This window comes from Uloborus diversus, unplaced genomic scaffold (assembly GCF_026930045.1).
Source record: "Uloborus diversus isolate 005 unplaced genomic scaffold, Udiv.v.3.1 scaffold_448, whole genome shotgun sequence".
In the NCBI taxonomy this organism is placed as follows: Eukaryota; Metazoa; Arthropoda; class Arachnida; order Araneae; family Uloboridae; genus Uloborus; species Uloborus diversus.
This window is the reverse complement of record NW_026558624.1, coordinates 87,098-106,855: the sequence shown is the minus strand read 5'-3', so window position 1 is coordinate 106,855 and position 19,758 is coordinate 87,098. Positions and strand designations below refer to the sequence as shown.

At 33.3% G+C, this 19,758-nt stretch overlaps 1 protein-coding gene across 1 annotated transcript in view; it reads right to left on the bottom strand.

Annotated features, from left to right (window-relative positions):
* The window catches only part of LOC129233481 (uncharacterized), a 48,358-nt gene that overhangs the window by 8,781 nt on the left and 19,819 nt on the right, over positions 1-19,758 (bottom strand). Inside the window, exons 5-7 of the mRNA XM_054867500.1 lie at positions 18,171-18,288; positions 3,601-3,659; positions 1,353-1,475 (exon numbers count right to left, since the gene is read on the bottom strand). Coding sequence (XP_054723475.1) covers positions 1,353-1,475; positions 3,601-3,659; positions 18,171-18,288 — 300 coding nt within the window. The remainder of the gene's footprint in view (positions 1-1,352; positions 1,476-3,600; positions 3,660-18,170; positions 18,289-19,758) is intronic.

The following is a 19,758-nucleotide window of genomic DNA, read 5'->3' as shown; positions in this document are numbered from 1 at the left end:
CTTGTGCTTGTCCTTTATGTGCCTTATTTCAATCAATTGCAACTTTTCTGGTTGTTTATCAGTGGGGGCCCACCCCCCTAAGGGCAAAAGCAAAGCCTTTTGAATATTGTGAAGAACCTCCCTCCCAAAAAAAAATGTTAAAATTACACCTAAACAACCCCTCTAAAAATTTCATTGGCGCAATCTGCATCATTCCCTCTCCCTCCCAAGGCAGGCACCTCAGTATTTAAGGTTAATGATTCTACTTTATTCTAGTTTGATTTTATGATTTTTTACTTCACACACAATTTTGAATCACCCTGGAGAAATAAATGTTAGTAAATAAATTGTATAATGCTTTTACGTACAAATGTAAAAAAAAGAATTAGCAAACATATGTTCTGGTACAAGAAACATTTTTATCAGTGCTAAAAATTGAAAACACTGAGATAAGAGTGATTCAACTAAAATAATATTTTTCATTCCAACATTAATTATCATCACAGTGATAAAGCTTTCTATCAAAAGTTTAACAGCTGGATTTGAGATTAAATAGAGAAAAAAAAACTTTTTTGAAAAATGCTACATCTTATTTTTAACAGGATTGTCGTTGTACTTGCTTCCAAGGGTGCCCATGTGGGAGGGCAAGGGGGCTCAAGCCCCCCCCCCCTCTTCCTTAGAATTTAGAACTTCCTTGCTTTTAGTACTTTTTTCTTTGCAAAATTGTAAAAGCATTTTGTCTTCAAGCGTAAATGAATAAGTTATTAAAAATGTCAAATTTTAATAACTTTTATTTGCACTGAAATCAGTTTCAATGGGGGAAAATGTCCTGCTAAACCATGGGGAAAACATCTGAGCCCCCCCCCTTTTAATTTTGCATATGGGCGACCTTACTTGCTGCAAATCTAAAAATAATCAACATTATTTGGCAAATTTAAAATTAAAATACTATAAGTGTGTTTTACAATGATGAAAATGCTTTCCAAAGTGGGGGACAAGGAGGGGAGCTATGTACAAGACCATGAAATTTTTACAGCATATTTGTGGCTATTACATTGGTGTTTCTTTAATTCTTTAAATATACATTATTGATAATTTAAATGTTGTATCCTTCATTTAAGATAATGCAAAATGATAAACTTGTCAAACCAGAACTTGATTAAAAATGGCTTGGTTTCCAAAACATATGTATTTTTTTTTTAATTTTAGACATTTAGTTCGAAAAAATTGACATTGTTAAGAATTGTTTACTAACAGTTTGATTCTTAAAAACATGAAAAAATTTTCAACAGCAATGAAAATAGTCATTTGCTGAATGCATGTTATCATAAAAGTACACATTACTTCAAATCTCAAAAATAAGAGTTACATACCGTAACTTTTCCACAGAACCAACTGAGGAAGGAATATATCACTATTAGGCATAAAAGGATATACAGATTTGTTTTATTTGGAAAATCCAATGTTACAGGAAAACTGAACAGGGCACAAATTAACTGAAAAAGAACATGAATTACGATCAGAAAATAACACGTAGTAAAGAAATATTTTCTTATTTCTGTGAAAAAACTTTTTTGCACAGAAATGAAAAAAATTAAATTTTTACTTCTAAAACAATAGAAAAGCAGGAAACAGCATTTAATACATCAAGGTACAAAAAATGTCACTTTCTTATAGTTACAATTTGAATTTATAAAATTAATGCTAAGATTCTATGGCTGATTAAACAACCACAAGATGTTACTGAAAACAGAATTTTCAAGCACAAACTACAAGAACAGTGGAAGGCATTAATGCAAAGAGGGAAGTGGATTCCATTCTTTAGAATTCTGGAGGGTCGAAAAAAGTTTTGAATAAGGAGGCAGCTAACTAAGTGGGTCAGGAAAACATTACAATCAGTTCTAACTGATACAAACATATCAGCTTCTGTTCAGAAATCATTGAAGGTGAAAATAAAAATGAATACAGTGACATTGAAAGTCATAAAAGTCCCATTTCACAACACGACAATTTATCATAATAAACAAAGTTTACGAAACACGAAAATTTTTGTCAAGTTTAGAAATTTGAGTTTGTTACTGACAACTTCAATGTAAGATATTTATTTATTTATTCATAAAAAAGTTAACAGTTCTGTGGTAAATATTATAAAGGCTTAGAAATGATGATTACAAAAAAATTTAAGGGAATTATAGACTGAAGGGCTGTTACAGTATTTTGTCCAAACAGTGTGTTTAGCAAATTCATGGATGATACTTCTTTTTCATAAATTTAATACAGTAAAAGTTCATTTTTTTGTGTAGGAAAATGTAGTGTATGGTTGAGGAATGCTTTAAAGCAGTTTGAGGGTGTTTATAAGTGTCTAGAAAAAGTTGGTATGCTTCTAAAAAAATTTAAAGCATATGTTTTTCCACAACGCAAAATATCGACTTATGCGAGGAGTCTTGGAACGCATCCCTAGCGTAAGTCGAGACTCGACTGTAGTACTATTTAAAGTCAAACTCTCCAATTTTCGGAAATAGGCATTTTGCAAAACTTTTATGTGGATGCCACTACCTCATCGAAGCACTTACTTGTGCTTGTGATTGAAAAAATGTCAGTGCATACCATAGAAACTAATTATAAAATGTTCTTATTTGTCTTTAACATATACATTTAAGTGAAGTAAAATGAGAATGCATTATACTGATGCTTAAATATTCAATAAATAGGGCAGAATAGTAATGAATGGGCAAAGTTTGCATGAGTCATTTAAATTTTGAATAATAATTTTACTTTATAAAAATATTGCCCTTAACTGCCAACAGTCCATCCAACCATCCAACAAACTTGACAGTATTTTTGTTCTCTAAAGTAAAGCCACGGTTTTCAGTAAATTCATTTATCTAAACAAGGTATTTCAGCTGGCCACATGAATCAGTTTTGCAAGCCATATGTTGGGCACCACTGCTTTAGAATATTAGAATACCCCTATTTCAGTGTTCTATCCCTGACAAAAGTATTGATTTTCTAAAGCCTTCAACAGATTAAGATAAGCTCTGATAAATTTAATAATGATTTTTTTATGGCAAGGTTGAAATGAAATGAGGCTGAGAAGTGACTTTTTGAGTGAGCAAGGCAAAATCAAGAACATGTAATTCCATCACTACAGAATATAAAATATAAGAAGTGCTGAAAATAATGGTGAATTAAAAATTAGTGATGTCCCAAGTAGTAAATACACATTACAAAAAAAGCTGGGTGGCTGTTACAGAAGAGGATGCAACAGGATTCTAAAACTCAGATTTATTTTAGGGATCATTCAATTTTTCAGTATTAATATCTTTTACAAGCAATACTTTTAAATCACTCAAGGTTTTTAACTCTTTTATCTACTGTTCCTTTCTTCTTGCTCAACAAAATTTTCAATGACTTTAAATAAATTTCCATGACCTTTAATAAAAATATTAATTTTGCATGACTTTTCCAGGTCTGCAATTTGCTTATTTTTTTTCCATAACTTTCCAGGATTTCCATGACCCATACGAACCCTGTTCACACTGATAAAAAGTCACAGAATATAGCACAACTAATCCACTAATTAAAATTGAGAATTCAAAAAACTGTTAATAAAGTACTTACAACAAAGAGAGAATCAAATTTTAGTAGTGACAAAAATGCACACTGTTTTTTATACATAGCTAAAAAGAGAAAGAAAAAAAATTGATGAGCAATGCATGATTAAATAAAGGGAAAAAAACTGTTGGTTAAAAAACTTATCCCTTAAAAATGAAAAATAGACACACTGAATAAATATTCTGTGCAGATAACTACAGAAATAAACAGTAAGAAATATTTCATTGTTACAACACTAAAAGCTAAATGTACATTTATTCTGCTTTAGCTGTAAGAACCTGTTAAAGAGTTTATTTGATCATATAGTCATATGCCTCACAGGAATCTAATTATTGAACACTAGTGGTACCCGCACAGCTTTGCCCGTAGTAGAATATTAAAAGGTCTTTTGGTTCGCCTATATATTTACAAATATTGTACGATGAATTTCTCGCTAATTGGCTTGCCCATGTTACAGTTCCACGTTGTGATAACTTGGTAATTTACTCATCCATCATATGATAATTTTGTTCAGGAAAATGTTCTTAAAATTGGAATAGAAAAAAGAACAAAATTGAATTTTTGAAAAATTGCTTCGAGGAGCACACCCCCATGCTACAAACCAATTCTGTGCCGAATTTCATGAAAATCGGCTGAATGGTCTAGGCGCTATGTGTGTCAGAGATCCTGACAGACAGAGAGATATCCAGACAGAGAGACTTTCAGCTTTATTATTAATAAAGATTATGCTTTGAAAGACTGGCAGGGCCACAGTAGCCCCCTTAAGTATTTTATAACAAATGCAATGAAAATTCTCTTCTTTGCTGTAGAACAAAAAAAAAAAAAAAAACGCTATTCAAACACAATCTAGTTTCAAATTTACCTTTCTCTTTTTGCAGTCGGTTAGAATTTCAAATGCTAAATACTGCCAACTGCTTACCAGGCAAACAGTAGCGATTGCACATGAAAGGAAACAAACTTTATGTTTTACCTTGTAAAGGTAACATTACTATCTACCATTCAATTTTGCTTACTCATAAGAGAAGATCTGTTGGGTAAGTGAAGTAACTGAGAAAAAAATTTAAAAAAAAGCAGTCCCTTCAGTATTTCAAGGGAAATGTAAAATTTTAGCCTTTCTAGTAAACTAATGTTTTTTTTTCCAATTGCAAATTACGGACATTAGAAAATAATTTAGAGCAGAATAACTGACCCTAATTTATTAAGGGTAAAAATATTGTTGCTTAAAAACAACAGTGATTTTGGATCCCTTATACAAGATCCTATCAGCAAAACCAAGGGCTTCTTTACCAATATTAGAGCAAAAAATAATAATGTGTAGTAATTTTTCATTAGTAACATAAGATCACATCACCATAACTATTATATTCTATGAAATTACTAAAGCAAAAAGAATTAATTTGTATAGTCTCTACAATAGCGTAGCTAGGGTGAGGCGGAGGGGAGGTAGGCTCCGGGCGACACTTTTCCTGGGGCAGCAAATTAACTTTTTCGATGTGGTAAAAGTAAAGGACGAGCATGTTGCTCGTCTTCAACAGTCTCATTTCCATTTTTAAATCAGTCACACAACTTATACGCAGTCTTCAAAGTTATCACATGACCGCCATGCACCAACTCTAACATTTCGTGAGCTCTTTTGCAACTTAAAACAAAACTTAAAAGTTAATGCGTTGTTCAAAATCCATGTTGCGCCACAGGCACGATAAACTCAACCTCACTCCAGCAGTTCTGCAAAAGACTAATCACTTTGAACGTGTTACAACTTGTCCCTACTAGTCTCAGATGATCACGCTACGGGAAAAATCACAGTCTATGGATGTAGCTCCAGCAGTTGCTACAATGAAAATTCATTCACCGTATGTTTCGATCACACCTTGTATAAATACAGTCAAACCTCGTTATCGCGACACCCGGATTTCATGACACTCCGGATGTCACGTCACTTTTTCAAAGTCCCGAACCTATGCCACATAATTTTAATGTTAAGTAGCTCCGGATTTTACGACAGTCTTTTTGGTGCATCTCCGGTTACGACGACACTTCGAACAGCGCCGACTGGATCAAATATTTCTTTGCAATTGTTGAATTTTCTGTAAAATAATGAAAACATCAGGAAATGTTTGTTGTAGGAACTTCGGACTCTGCAAGAGGTTTGACCAGGCATGACACCTCAAGAATGGTGGGGGGCAAGTAGATAAGTTCTGAAAGGTACAGGTTTCATACTTTGACAAGAGGGACAATAGAAAGGAATTCAAAGCAGGTGGAGAGTCTTGAATTAGTTTCTTTCTTGCTGATACTTTCGTGGAAAAGAGGAGTGTTAAAAATGCTATTGAAAAGTTATTTAGTTAGAAAAGTTTTTAGTTACACAAAAAATAATAATAATAAGTGAAGATTTTTTTAAGAAAAAAATATTTTTGTTATATCTACCAATAATTCAAATTTACATTAGTTAATTTCTTCATTAAATCTAATTTTAATGTTAACTAATGTTTAATTATGCATTTTTAAATATTCCGGTTATGACGTCGCTCCGGCTATGACGACACTTTGTTGACAGTCCTAAAGGTGTCGTGATAACGAGGTTCGACTGTATAACTCACTTTAAAAACAATGAAAGAAATTATCTAAATATTATAACTATCCAAGGAAAATTTGACACAAGAGTAAACATTTAAAAAATGCAACAAAATTGAACTTTTTAGATCATTAACTTGAGTTACGACAAATAAATATCAGTTCGTGAGATAGGAATATTTCATTAGTATAATGTCTTTCAAAATTCAAATAATAAAACTTCATGACTTTATATGCCAACATAATGCAAAAAAATGAGAAACAATATTTTATAAAAAATGTTTTGTATCGTAAAACAGAATTTTTTTTTTTTTTTCTAGTGTCAGAATGAGATTCTAATGTTAAACGAGTGAAAATTTGAAGAAATACAAAAAAAAGCAATTCTAGTTCTCATGCAAAGCATACTTGAAATTTAGACCCTTAATTAGGACTTCCTGCTCTCTTTCCCATTTCAACTCAGGGCCATCCAGGGTCAAGGCAGGTCGCTTGTCAGTTTGGTAGACTTGCCCTCCTCTAGGGGCATGGACAGAAATTTTGGGACCAGTCACAAATGACTTTTTCGAGCCCCCTCTACCTGAGCTCTCTTCCCCCCCAGGCTCGGGTCCAGCCAACAGGTGTCTCTTCTCCCCCCCCCCCCCTCTGTTCACACCTGTGCCCTACTCCCCTTAAAACTCTTATAAAACTTACACTGCACCGATTTTGAGCCAGGAACTACCCAAGGGCCTGGGCCCCTAGTTTCTGATTAGGCTAGGATCCTGTTACCAAGATGTGCCAAATTCAACTCCTTGATACATCCTAAGTAAAAAATGCAAAAACATGATTCTCGCGTTTTTGTAGCATATTTTTCAAGATAATTTTTTGTGACTGATATTATCCTTAAAAAGTTCTTCAATTTTGTTTCTTATCAAGAAAATAAAGTATGAATTGTCCAAATGGCCAGAATATTACTCTTATGTTATTCTCTGAATCTCTACACCAGCGGTTCCCAACCTTTTTGGTTGTGCGGCCCACCAGTTTTGAGGAAAATACCATTGAGGCCCCCACTAACTATATCTTACTTGCACAGCCAAAATTAATTTGGGGGGGGGGGAGTAGGGATGGCATCTGCTCAAAACTAAGTGTAAATAATATACCGTATTCGGACTGAAAATGCGTTAAAAACAAGAATTCTGGGAGATGTTAATCCCCTTCTCCCTTCATGCTGCACCACAGATATAGATACACTGTACGAGAACAATTTTCAAAACAAAATTTAACCCTCTCGGCACCCTGAGCCTCATATGAGGCCCCTACTTCTTACCTCATTTTTCGGGCAAGTAAATACGTAATTCTTTTTTTATTTTCGTCAGTGACTTCACTTATTCATATAGATCACATATGAGGCTCCTAAATGGTTTCAGAAATCGTTCTTAGACGGCAGCATGGAGTTTTATTCCTCATAGTATTGATTTCAAACTCTGCTGTCGATGAAAATCAACTAAATCAGGATATTAGCTGCTGTGCAACATTTTCAATGGTAAGTAATTTTTTTTTTTTGTTTTAAAACCTTCCAATATTATAAGCATACCATTTAATTAGTTCTAAACCAAGTATTTTTTGTTAAAATGGAGTAAAAGTAACGAGTCTCATATGAGGCTTAACATTACTTGCGGTTGCATTTGTGTGGCTTATATAGCAACTGTTCCGCGCTAGCCTTAGAAGAACAATATGTGTTATAGACGAGTATTATTGTGTTAAATCGGTCATACTTTGAGATTGTGAATCAAAATTTATGAAAAACTTAATTTTTAAATGCATAAAAAAATTAATTTTATGTGTTTTTATAGACAAATGGATGAAGATACTAATGCTGTACCTGGTACATCCAAGGACACTAATCAGAGAATCACACCAGTAAGAAATAGGTAAATGTTGAACCAGATTGTTATTATTAGAATTTTTGATAGAAGCATTATATATAATATAACCATTAGTTTCGCTTTTTGATCACATTTACTTTATAATTAATTCTTCAAATTTTCAGTAATTCAGCCTTCATTTCAGTATTTTTTATCAAAAACTAAGATTTGAAAAAAGTAAATAAAAATCAATTGAAAAATTAGGTTCAGAATTCTAGCTTTTTGTCATTTTGGCAGTTTTGTAATATGGGTTTCTATGAATTTTCTAAACAAGATTCCCTATATCTTTCAGAAAAAAGGCCGCTACACAAGAAGAAATAAATCAAATACTCTTTGGAAGTGTCTCTGAAGATGATTTTCTATCGGATTCAGAAGATGAACTTTGATTACCAGAAACCCAAAAGGTTTCAGAAGCATCGGAGAAGGTTACAGATGAGAGTGAAGAAGAAGAAACTGATGATTAAATCAGAAGTACAACTACTCTATCTGTAAAACTAGCAATTAGACCAAAAACTAGCAATTAGACCAAAGTCGCAAAGTTTTGTGGTTTGCCGAGAAAGATAATGCTTTGAAGGAGAAAATTCCTGACTTTACAGGGAAGAAAAGAGTGAAAGTACAAGCAGCAGTCGAGCTGAGAAAGGATGGTAGCAACCATTACCCTGCAAAAACAGATAAAAAGTATGCAGCCCAATGCCACTTGCATGTTTGAAAAAAAGTAGATACATTTGTGAAAAATGTAAGGAGCCTCTATGCCCTGAATGCTTTGCAGCATTTCATTCCAGATAAAAAAAAATGTTTTTTGTTTTTTGTTCGATTTCTTTCTCTTTTTACTTATAACTTTATTTAAGAATAAAAGAATTTTTTGAAACACAAAATATAGACTTTATTTCGAGGATGCAATCAAATTGCATCAGAGTACACATACAACCCTTGAGTACGTTAAGTCTCATATGAGGCTCGTAAAAATAACTAGGAAGGAGTGCAGGTAAGAAAAAAAATGTTTTTTCAAATTAAATATAGAGGCATTTTGTATGTGTTGAGAAGAAGAAAAAATTTTTTCCCACTTTTATTATATTCTGGTGCTGAGAGGGTTAAGAAAGAAAATAACTTTATTGCACTCACTTAGCTGGCATAGCAGTAAGAAAATCGAACTTAAAGCTGCATGGGGTTTTTTTATGCTTTTTTTCCCTCCACGAGAGAGTTAATATCTGGATTGAAACTGGATAGTTTTAGTCTCAAATCTCGCAACATCAATGCATTTCTATACTTTTTTTTTTAAACTGAAATGAAAAGTCTCTTTAAGTAATCAATCCATTGATCAGTCATGCTAGTTCAACAAGGAAGGAGCATTTTTAACTTGAAGCTTGAAGCTAATGCAAGTTTCTTAGACAATTTTCTTTGTTTTATTATATTTTATTTTCAATTGTTTATTTTCAAAGTTCACAAGAAATATGAAAAGTCTTTATCCTAAAGTTCCTTATCGCTTATGAGTCATGGAGAGCTTTTGAGTGACGGTACATCTAATAAGAAAAATTTTCGCAAAAAACAGAAACTAAGACCCCAAGATTTATTTCGGTTCAGATTCTTGACCAGTGTAAACAGCCCAGTAAGAAACTGCTCACAACCCACTTGTGGGCGACGGCCCATGGGTTGGGAACCGCTGCTCTACAACGTTTCTTTTGAATTATTTTGTACAATTTCTATACCGCAGGGTATTTGATGAAAGGGGGGGGGGAGGTGGAGAAGTGATCATAAACAAACTACACTAAAAGCCTATAGGAGCAAATGACGATGTGCTACTCTTTTCTCCTCTCTCGCTTTTCCTCTATGTTTATAAATGTCAACAATTTGTCGAGCAAGCAATTTTTATTTTGATTGATCTTGATTTGCAAAAGAATGCATAACTTTTAACAGACTTCGATTGCATATTTTTCTTCATATTTTTGTAGTCTCACTATTACTCCATATAAGGCCTCAAAATACAGATTTTCATATCTATTTTCCAAAAAATTTCCTGGGAGAGAAACCCCCGGCCCCCTGAAATTATGGATGCTCTACATCCGACTTAAAGGGACACTCTCCTGTTATCCTTACCACTACAAGGTGAATAAAAAATAATAAGAAATAAGAATAACAACAGTCTAACTGTGGAATCATTAAAAATCGAGACAAAAAACATCTTCTATGTTAACTTTTTATGCGTGTATGTGTGTCTATATGTATATATATATGTGTGTGTGTATGTTAGGGCAATGTGCGAAACCGGGCCCCTCCCGAAAAAAATTCCTGGATAAGGCCTTGCTCACTGCTTCACCATTTCATAAAATACAATAATGTTTTCAGGATGCATAAACAAATGTGTTAAAAAATTTTAATTTGATAAACATTGTTTTCTATCTTTAAACAATTTGAAAAAATTATAGACTCATTTTCTCTCGTAATTTTCAATGTTAGGATAACTAAACCTGATTTTTTTTTCTTTTCTTGTAAAAAAAAAATTTTTTTTTTAAATGTGTCCGATTTATTCACCTGAATTTTGCAAAAAGATCCCATTTATAAAATTATTTCATTATGCAATCAAACTTTTAAAAAATATTTTTTAGTGTGTTTGTTGCAATTCAGTAAAAAAAATGCTACCAAATTTTTAGTCATTTTAAATATTAAGTAAAAATCTTCAAACAAACATACCCTAGTAGCACATAACGTACGACGATATCGTAAAATTTACCAATACTATATCGCTGCGTCATCGGGTCACGATATAAAACGATGTCTAATCCGACAGAGCGTGCGCTATCGTAACAACATCGTATTCGATATTACAACGATAACGGAAGCGTCATTGTGTCGTCATCGTTTTGCCCATAGTTCCGATATCTCCCTATATCGTTTATGCGTCATTGTAACGATAACGTAAGCGTCATTGTGTCGTCGTCGTTTTGCCCATAGTTCCGATATCTCCCTATATCGTTCATGCGTCATTGTAACGATAACGTAAGCGTCATTGTGACGATATCGTAAGTGACATCGTGCTGTCATCATTTGGTTGACTATTCTGATATCACCCCTATTTCGCTTTATATGTCGACATCGCTAGCTGTAATTAAGATCATCTTTTTTTACAATGAAATAATAAAAATCAGGTTTGCTCCCCCCCCCCCATCTCAACTCTCTTTCCTTTTTTTTTTTTTTTTTTTCACTTTTTCGTAACTTCATTGATTTTTTTAAATTATTTATTTGATAATTTATTTATTTTAATTATTGTTGCTATTATTATTTTGATAGAAAAGATCTGTGCTATGCCAATGACACACACACAAGCTAAATAAATAAATAAATGGAAGTAAATTAATAATTGAAATTAAAAATAAATCAATAAATTTTAAAAAATGAATGCTGCCTCCCCCCCCCCCTTGCTTCATTTTTTTTTTTTTTTTTTGTTTTTTGTTTTTTGATGCCGCAACTTGCGCCATAATCTTCCCCTGTGGGTACCTTTGATAAAAATTAATTGATAAATAGTTTAATCAAGCTTTGTTTAGTTTTAAATAGGGTTGCGGAGTCGGAGCCGTATTGATTTTGGGGTGAAGCAGAAGGAATCGAACGTTTGAAATTTCAAGAGTTGGAATGCGTCATTTTCTCCCAAAGTTTGTAATGCTGCCTGTGCTTGCAGAGTCAGAGTTTGAATCTGTCTGATTTTAAAGTAGAGTAATCAGAGAGTTGGTCATCTTTCCTCCCACTTCGCAGCTCTGGTTTTAAAGAACTATTTTTAAAAAATATTTAAACGTTAATTATAAGATTAGAAATTATTCTGATATAATTATACATGTGTAATAAAGACTGCAATGTTAAACAAAGTAGAAAAATACGAATATTAATAACAAATTAACGTAAAAGATTTCAAATAGGTTAGATAATGCAATATTTTTTATTGAGAAGTCACAATTGTTTGTGGTTTTACTTGAACGTTGAAAGACATTCTTTCCTGTTTGAACACCCCCCCCCCCCCCAGAATCCACAGACTGGTGCTCCTCCTGGGCTGTGGCATCCATGTCACCTGACCTGGAATAGATTTCATTTATGCCGGACCCACTTGACTTTATACAATCTTTTGTAGACATCCGGAACCCTGCGCACAGCATCTGGCATCCAGTTCCCTGCATTAATTTGAATTTTGACATCTTGAATCCAAATTAAGTTCTTATTAAATTATAATTACAATAGGAGGCATTTGTAAAAACAAGAATCCCAAAGAGTATGATCCTATCATAACTTGTGGCTGCGAAAAACATAATTTGAATTCAAGATGCCGAAACTCACATGTGTGCCAGGGATTGTACTCTAAATGTTGTGAGCTAAACATTACATCTTTTTTTTTTCTTTCCTTTTTTCTAAAAAAAATAAGGTAACTTTTTTTAACATGAACTAACAAAAACCTCTGAGGACCAGTCAAATTTTTCTGTGAACCAGTTTTTGGTCCTTGGGACCATTGGTTGAGAATTGCTGATCTGCATAGTAAAATGAACACTTACTTCACAAAATTTCTTTACTTTACCTGATGCACTAGTCAACAGCAATAGCTATTCTTTGGGGTTATTCAATAGCAACCAGCAAGGTCATTAAAATGACAAAATAAAATTTTGCCTATCAAAATCACCCAGCTAGTGTTGAAATTAGTTTTCAAAACTGCTGAAAACATACTTTTTTCATTTTAAAAAATATTTGACTTGCTCAAAATGCATGTTATTGCATTCAAACAACTACATGCATCATATCCCCCTACATAGTCAAACTTTGGCCAAGAGCTGAGTATTAAGGGACGGATACAAGGAGAGGATCATGGAGTCACTACCCAACTAAACATCCACAATCGCATGCAATTGTCATTTCAACCAATGCCTTTCGATTTTTTTTCCACAAGTTTTACAGCTAACATAACTCATTTATGGTTGGTAAATTTCAAAAATGCAAACAGGATAATTTGAAAGACTGAGATTTCTACAGATTAATCATACACCAGTCACCATTAGCAAACATGGATCAACTTACACCGACAGGAATTGAAACCATGGCCATCCAGTCGGCACGGATCTGTAAATTGTAAGCGGCCCTCTTCAAAAATTTTGCAGTGTCCCAGCGGCTCACTGGATTGCCCCCCCCCCCCCCCAAACGATGAATTTTTAACCAAGTGATAGTTGCTTGTTTCGACCTGTTTCAATATTTCTTCTCAAATTTTGGATTTATTTGTTCAAGTGTTTTTATTTCATTTTATTCTTATATTATAGTTTATTGATTTTTAACTTACCTGTTTAAGCGTATCGAGGTAGTTATGTGGGTTTTTTAATGTTGATTTTGTTAAACTCATTTTGTTTATAAGTTATGTCAGCAAAGAAACAAGTTTCCTATAATTTTACAGCTCTCCGAGATTTAACCAATCTTTTAATTTCAATCCAAGTTTAAGAACCTCAAAACTGTTTCGGTTTTGAAAGAATTTTTACATTACACGGAATCAGCTTAACGTAGTACAGGGTAGGGCTTTCATTCTATAAATCTTTCAAGTTAGGCTTACATTTTTGCCCGCTTTATAGGTTTTCTCCCAATTCGTGAATTTAATCATGAGTCAAACTGAACAATGCTTCATACACTCAATGGTGAGATAAATTTACTTTACCTTTCGTTAGTTGGCATTCTCAGCTTCAATGCCATTACATCTGCCTCCAGCTTGGTTATTCACTATTTTAGACTGATGAGTTCTAATAAGAGCGGAACTGCAGTCCCTGGATGTGATAACTGCAGGCTCCGATCTGCATACCCCTGGAGTGGGGGGGGGCACGTCCTTAAGAGGTTTTAAAAAAAACATCCGAGCACTACAACTTATTAACGTTGCAAATTTACACTGTTGGCCTTTGAGGGGCGGGCATACAGATTTTGTTGTAGGAGGGCCCAAAATTTATAGTTACAGGCCTCGATAACCGTGCTGTATTTCATGTATTTCTGCCTTAGCCCTAGCTTAGGAGTGGTAACTTACTGCTAAATCACTCTATATTTGTTATTGTAGCCCTGATTAAGACCACTTAAGGAATTTCGCAAAACAGTTTTAACTCAGGAGTGCCCAGCCCCCTTAAAAATTACGAAGACCCCCCAAAAACCAAGAACCTCCCTAAAAAGGTAAAAAATACCCCCTAAAACTTTTCGGACGCAGTCGGCACCATGATCCCCCCCCCCCCCCCTCAGGTGGTCATCCCTATTTAACTAAAGTTAAATCGGTTTTAACCCTAATTTTAGTTTACGGCAAAATTTAACCAAGAGCCAAAAAATTGAAATATGATAGCCTTCCTCTATTTCAAGAGCAAAAAAATCAGAATACTATACTACAGTCGACTCTTGATAACTCGAAGGCTTATAACTTAAACATTCGTTCATTTCGAAGTTTCCATTTGGTCCCAAAATAATTAAGTTTTTCTTAATACCAAGTTGTTTCTATGTCTCAAATGTACCCCTACGACTGCACTATAGTCTTTTCTTGTAATGGCAGCAAGAAAAAACAATAAGAATAGACGAAATGTTTTGATGGAAAATTCAAGTTTTTTCTCGCCCGTTGAGGGCGGAAAATATTGTTTTACATTTTTACGTCAATAATTGTTCTTACTAATTTCAAATTCATTTAAAAAATTTCTCAACAAAAATATTTGAAAGCTGATCACTATTATTCAATTACCCAGGAAAATTATTCGATTAAGCTGGAGTCTTTAATCAGGCCGGATTACACAATAGGCCACCCTAAGCCCTGGGCTAAAAGTGCAAGCCGAAAAGGGCACACGTCACGGGAAAAAAAATTAATAGCTTGTTGAAGAAAAAAAAACTGCCATGCTATTATGAAGAAGCAAAATTCAACTTTATAGATATGCAACCAGATCTTTAGACAGAAAAAAAGCTATTTGAGGAGAGCTGAGGGGGTGTATGCTTGAGTCGAGGTCCTTTTCCAGTAAAAGCAGATAATTTTCAATATCTTTGATTTGAACAATAATTTCTTCAAAGTATAGCTTTGCTCAGGGTTAGACTGGGTCCTCTCGAAGAGCTCACAGATTCAAAGGCACAAAGAAAAAGAAAAAAAAAATGTTGCACAGGTTCAAGAGAGAAAAAGTTTGGGGATGTCCCATGACACCTCCATTGGGGTGCCTCTGCAAGACATATCACCTATTTTGCACAAAATATTTGCCATAGACTGCTTAAATTCTCTACACACACATTAATTGCGTGAAAGTTTCAAATTGATAGCAAATTATATACACAGTTTTATATATTTTGTTCATAATTATATCGGTTATCGGAGTTTGCTGCCAACATATTATTTTTTGGAGCATTTTTATTCAAAATTTCATCACGAAGATCCCAACAAAGTGGATAAAAATACATGGGATGCCCCAAAATATGTTTTAAATAGAAAAAATAAATAAATTAATAAATAAATAAAATGAAGAAAGTAATTTAGAATATGGTAAGGAAGAGATACTAGCAGTTATAAATGGTCCTAAGGTAAAAAATGAATGGTGAACAAAAGTGTATCAGGAAATTCAAGAGACATATTTAAATTTAAGTAAATAAAAAAAAAATACAAAAGATACCCACCTCAGCCCAAAGTATCAATATTTCCTTTTTCAGGGGGAACAAACATTTGAGATTGAAATTTGAAAATTCCTTTACGGGAAAACTAAAAGTTAAATATTTTTGGAAAAGAAAAAGTATGGCAGGATGCTTTACAAAATATTTTTAAAAATAAAAAATACAGTAGGCTCTCTGTTTAACGACTTTCAAGGGACCACAAAAAATCATCCTTAAGTAGAAAGCGTCCTTAAATAGAATGCTTTTAACATTATAGTGGACTATCTGGGACCGTGAAAAGCCGTCGTTAAACAGAGAGCCAACTGTATATATTACGGACAAAGCAAAATACGAGGAAGGAGGCCTTTTCTGAGCCTAACCCCATTGGGGTGAGGGGCTGATTTCGATATAGTTCGGATGTGAGGTGGGGCGTCATTTCAAAGTTTGGCCTAGGGTGTATATGGAACTTAATCCAGCCCTGTCTTTAAAACTGCATCTATGGGGAAAATTTTGGTTTCAGGAGGTTTTATTCATACAATCGGTGTAGTCATTTATCTGTTACCCCATTAAGTGACAGTATCTTAAAAAATTTATTCTGTTCTCTGTAAAGTTATTTTTATTTAATACATATTAATATTTAATTTATCCAAACTATGCATGTTATAATAGTTTATGTATCGGGCACTATTCTTGAGAAACAAAATAAAAATTATACTTGAGAATGATAGGAAAGGAAATTACGGTAACTTGAACTGCTGATTATTGGAAGGTTTTAACCACGTTCTTGGGACTTTGAGTTACCGAGAGTTCACTGTATATATTGGAATTCTATTTCACTAGCTTTCTTGTCTGTTGTTGCAACCATAATGTAGAATTTCAGGCAGTTCTAGTGCGCACTAAGCCCATCATTTAAAATTTTTTCACGGGGAGCGAGGCAATGGACATATACACATTGCAAATGTTAGGAAAAAACAGTACAGTAACGCTCAATGCAATAGCTTTGGGACAAATATATTTTGATAACAATAATCGAAAAGAATCCAGAAAAAAACAACATTTTTTTCAATTAAGCATGCAATATGCTGTAAATTAAAATTGCAATCAGTCAACTAAACTGTTTTAAATTACTAAATTAGCAGAAAAGAAAAGCAGTTTTTTCCATCAATTAAACCATTCCACCGGTGCTTTTTGGCCTATTTTTAAAACAAGATCTTCTGTGTTTTTTTCCCGCAAGGACAGTGTACTGAGAAATACTAAAAAAGGGCACAGGGTCTTCTTAAAATGCCAGGGGAGGGGGGGGGACATAATAAGAAAATCAAAATTTATTGGGGAAAAAATGTCAAACTATAATTCATCTTGCTGTAGAATATTCAAAATTGCAGCATTTCTAGTAATGAGATAGATAATCCAGGAGCAGGCAAGCATATCAGCCATTTTTATTTTACCGTTTAAAAAAATACTAAACCTAGTTATATACAATGCAAGTGTTTGTTTTAATGGAATTTCATCTGAAATAAATTTACTGAAGCAGCTTTGCATAAGGAATTAAATTTGTGATTTAGTTTCAATTAGCAACAAAAAAATCATGTTTCAGCCATAACAGCGTTCCATTACCTTGCATTCAAACTCACTGTCGCTAAAACAATGTTTAAATTTTAAACACAAATTCATTATTTTAGAGTTTGACTTTGAATTTTAGAGCTTGTTGACACAAAACAGTCAAATGTCATAATGTAGATCCCGAAAATTAATTATGAAATTTTTCACGTTCGCTCGAAGCAAATGTTTGTTTACACTTGAAATTTGAATTAGAAAACAGCGCGAACGCCCTCTGGCTTCTGGAAGAAGCGAAAAATATCGTTGTCATTCCTAAAAAAAAATGAAAAAATATGAAACCTATTTTCGAACGTAGAATAAGTTATTTTTCGAAAATTCTTGTTTAGAGAGGAGTGACTATCCAATATAAATGGGTACAAGTAAAAAAAAAAGAAATTACAATGACGTACGACGATATCGTGAAAATAACCAATCCTATATCGCTGCGTCATCGGGTCACGATATAAAATGATGTCTAATCCGACAGAGCGTGCGCCATTGACAAAATCGTCAAGCGTCATTATAACGATAACGCAAGCGTCATTGTGCAGTCATCGTTTGCGATATCTGCCTATATCGTTTACGCGTCATTGTAACGATAACGTAAGCGTCATCGCGTCGCGATTAGAGAAGTGCGTGAAATTTCAAATATTTGAATTTTTTTATTAAAACTGAATTATTTTTGATTTATTCCATTTTATTCATAAAATAACTGTACAGTTTTGAAATTTGACTATTATAAGCAATTTTGTAAAATGCCGTTTCGTGTGATATCGTGCCGATGACGAGCTATACAGTAGAAACGATATACGATATCGGGTAGATGAAACGATATACGGCAATGACGTACAGATGACGCTAAGATATCGGGTGCTACTAGGGTACAGTCCTAAGTAATTTTACATTTCATACCAGCAAGAGATTCTGATGCTCCGATGATACGAAATTCCGTCCAGTCAGCAGCAGTGGTTGCTTTGTAGGCAAAAAATGTGTTAACAAGGGTCATTCCACCAGAAACATAAAAACACACCTAAAAGAAATTCACATTAAAACCTTCAAAGGAAAAAAACAATAGCAAAGAAAATTATATAATAAAATACTAATAAAAAAGCGAAATAAATAGTTACAGATAATTTTATAACTAAACAAATTAATCGCTAAAGTTGGACATAAGAATAAACTGCTCATACAATATAAAAGAATTATCTCCAATAGTACAGTAAAATCCCTCTAATGCAGACACTAACGGAACATTTTTTTTTTGTCCGCAATAGAGAGGTGTCCGCAGGACAGGGGTTTAATAATATTATTTGAACTGGAACTGGGGAATTAAAAATTGTCCGCATAAGAGGGGTGTCTGTTAGGAGGGGTTTTACTGTATCTTTATTATAATATTGTTCCATAGTTTTTATGTACATTCAAAAAAGAAAGAATCAAGTCAATCTTTTTTATCACACAGAACTTTGATTAGACTTTCTTCAGAACATGCTGTTTAGTTTTGGTTTCTTTGTCTTAAGAAAAAATATTAAATTATTGGAAAGTACTCAAAGGAGGACTACTATTAGATTAGAAAATGAGCTTACTGCTTTAGATTACAAATATCCTAACATTTATAAAGACAGATTGTGGATTTAAAATCTTATACAATTTTCAATATAGATTTTAAATCTTAATGTATATCATCTTGAGCAAAGGAGAACCAGATTGACAAGATCCAGTCACTTAAATTTATTAAAATGGAAGATGTTTATGGGCTAAATCTCCGCACAGATATCTGAACTAGTTTTCACTTCTTAAGTTTAGGAAACATTTAACTTCAATAAGGTTATTGAGTTGTACACGTTTGAAATAGTTTAGCAGTAGCAATTATTTGCGACGGGGTGTATAATTATAAGAGGGATCTTGATCTTCATTTTGATAAATTGACTAGAACCAATCGAGGTCCACAGAGTCTGTTGCCGATTGTTACTTTTGTTTTGTAATTATTTTTATTTTTAATAAGTCAATCTCTTCTTCTGGTAAAAAAGTGTGTCTTTGTTTTGATGTGTGAATCAAAACAAATCTATGACAATTATAATCATGAATTTTGATACACAGGTAGTCTGGCATTGTATATTGAAGAAGAGTTTTAATTTGGTATAGAAAAGTACTTCTTAATAACTATACTGTCCTTTTTATGATATCTTTTGCACCTATTTGACACTGGCAGTGCTTTTCCTAATTAGATTGTTATAAAAAAAACTCACAGCCACCATCAGAAAAATAAAATTGTCATTAAGAGTTGTTTATATAAATATAGATAAATAAACCAACAAATTAATAGATAGATACACATATATATACACATTCTTAAATAAAGGGTGATTAAAAAACAGTACTCAGAGGCTCATAGCTCTACAAAGCGGCTTTGGATAAAATCTCAAACCTATGTTATGTAGATCATTCAGTCAAGGTTTATAGGTAAAATAAAACCATATCCAAATGAGTAATTAATGTAATT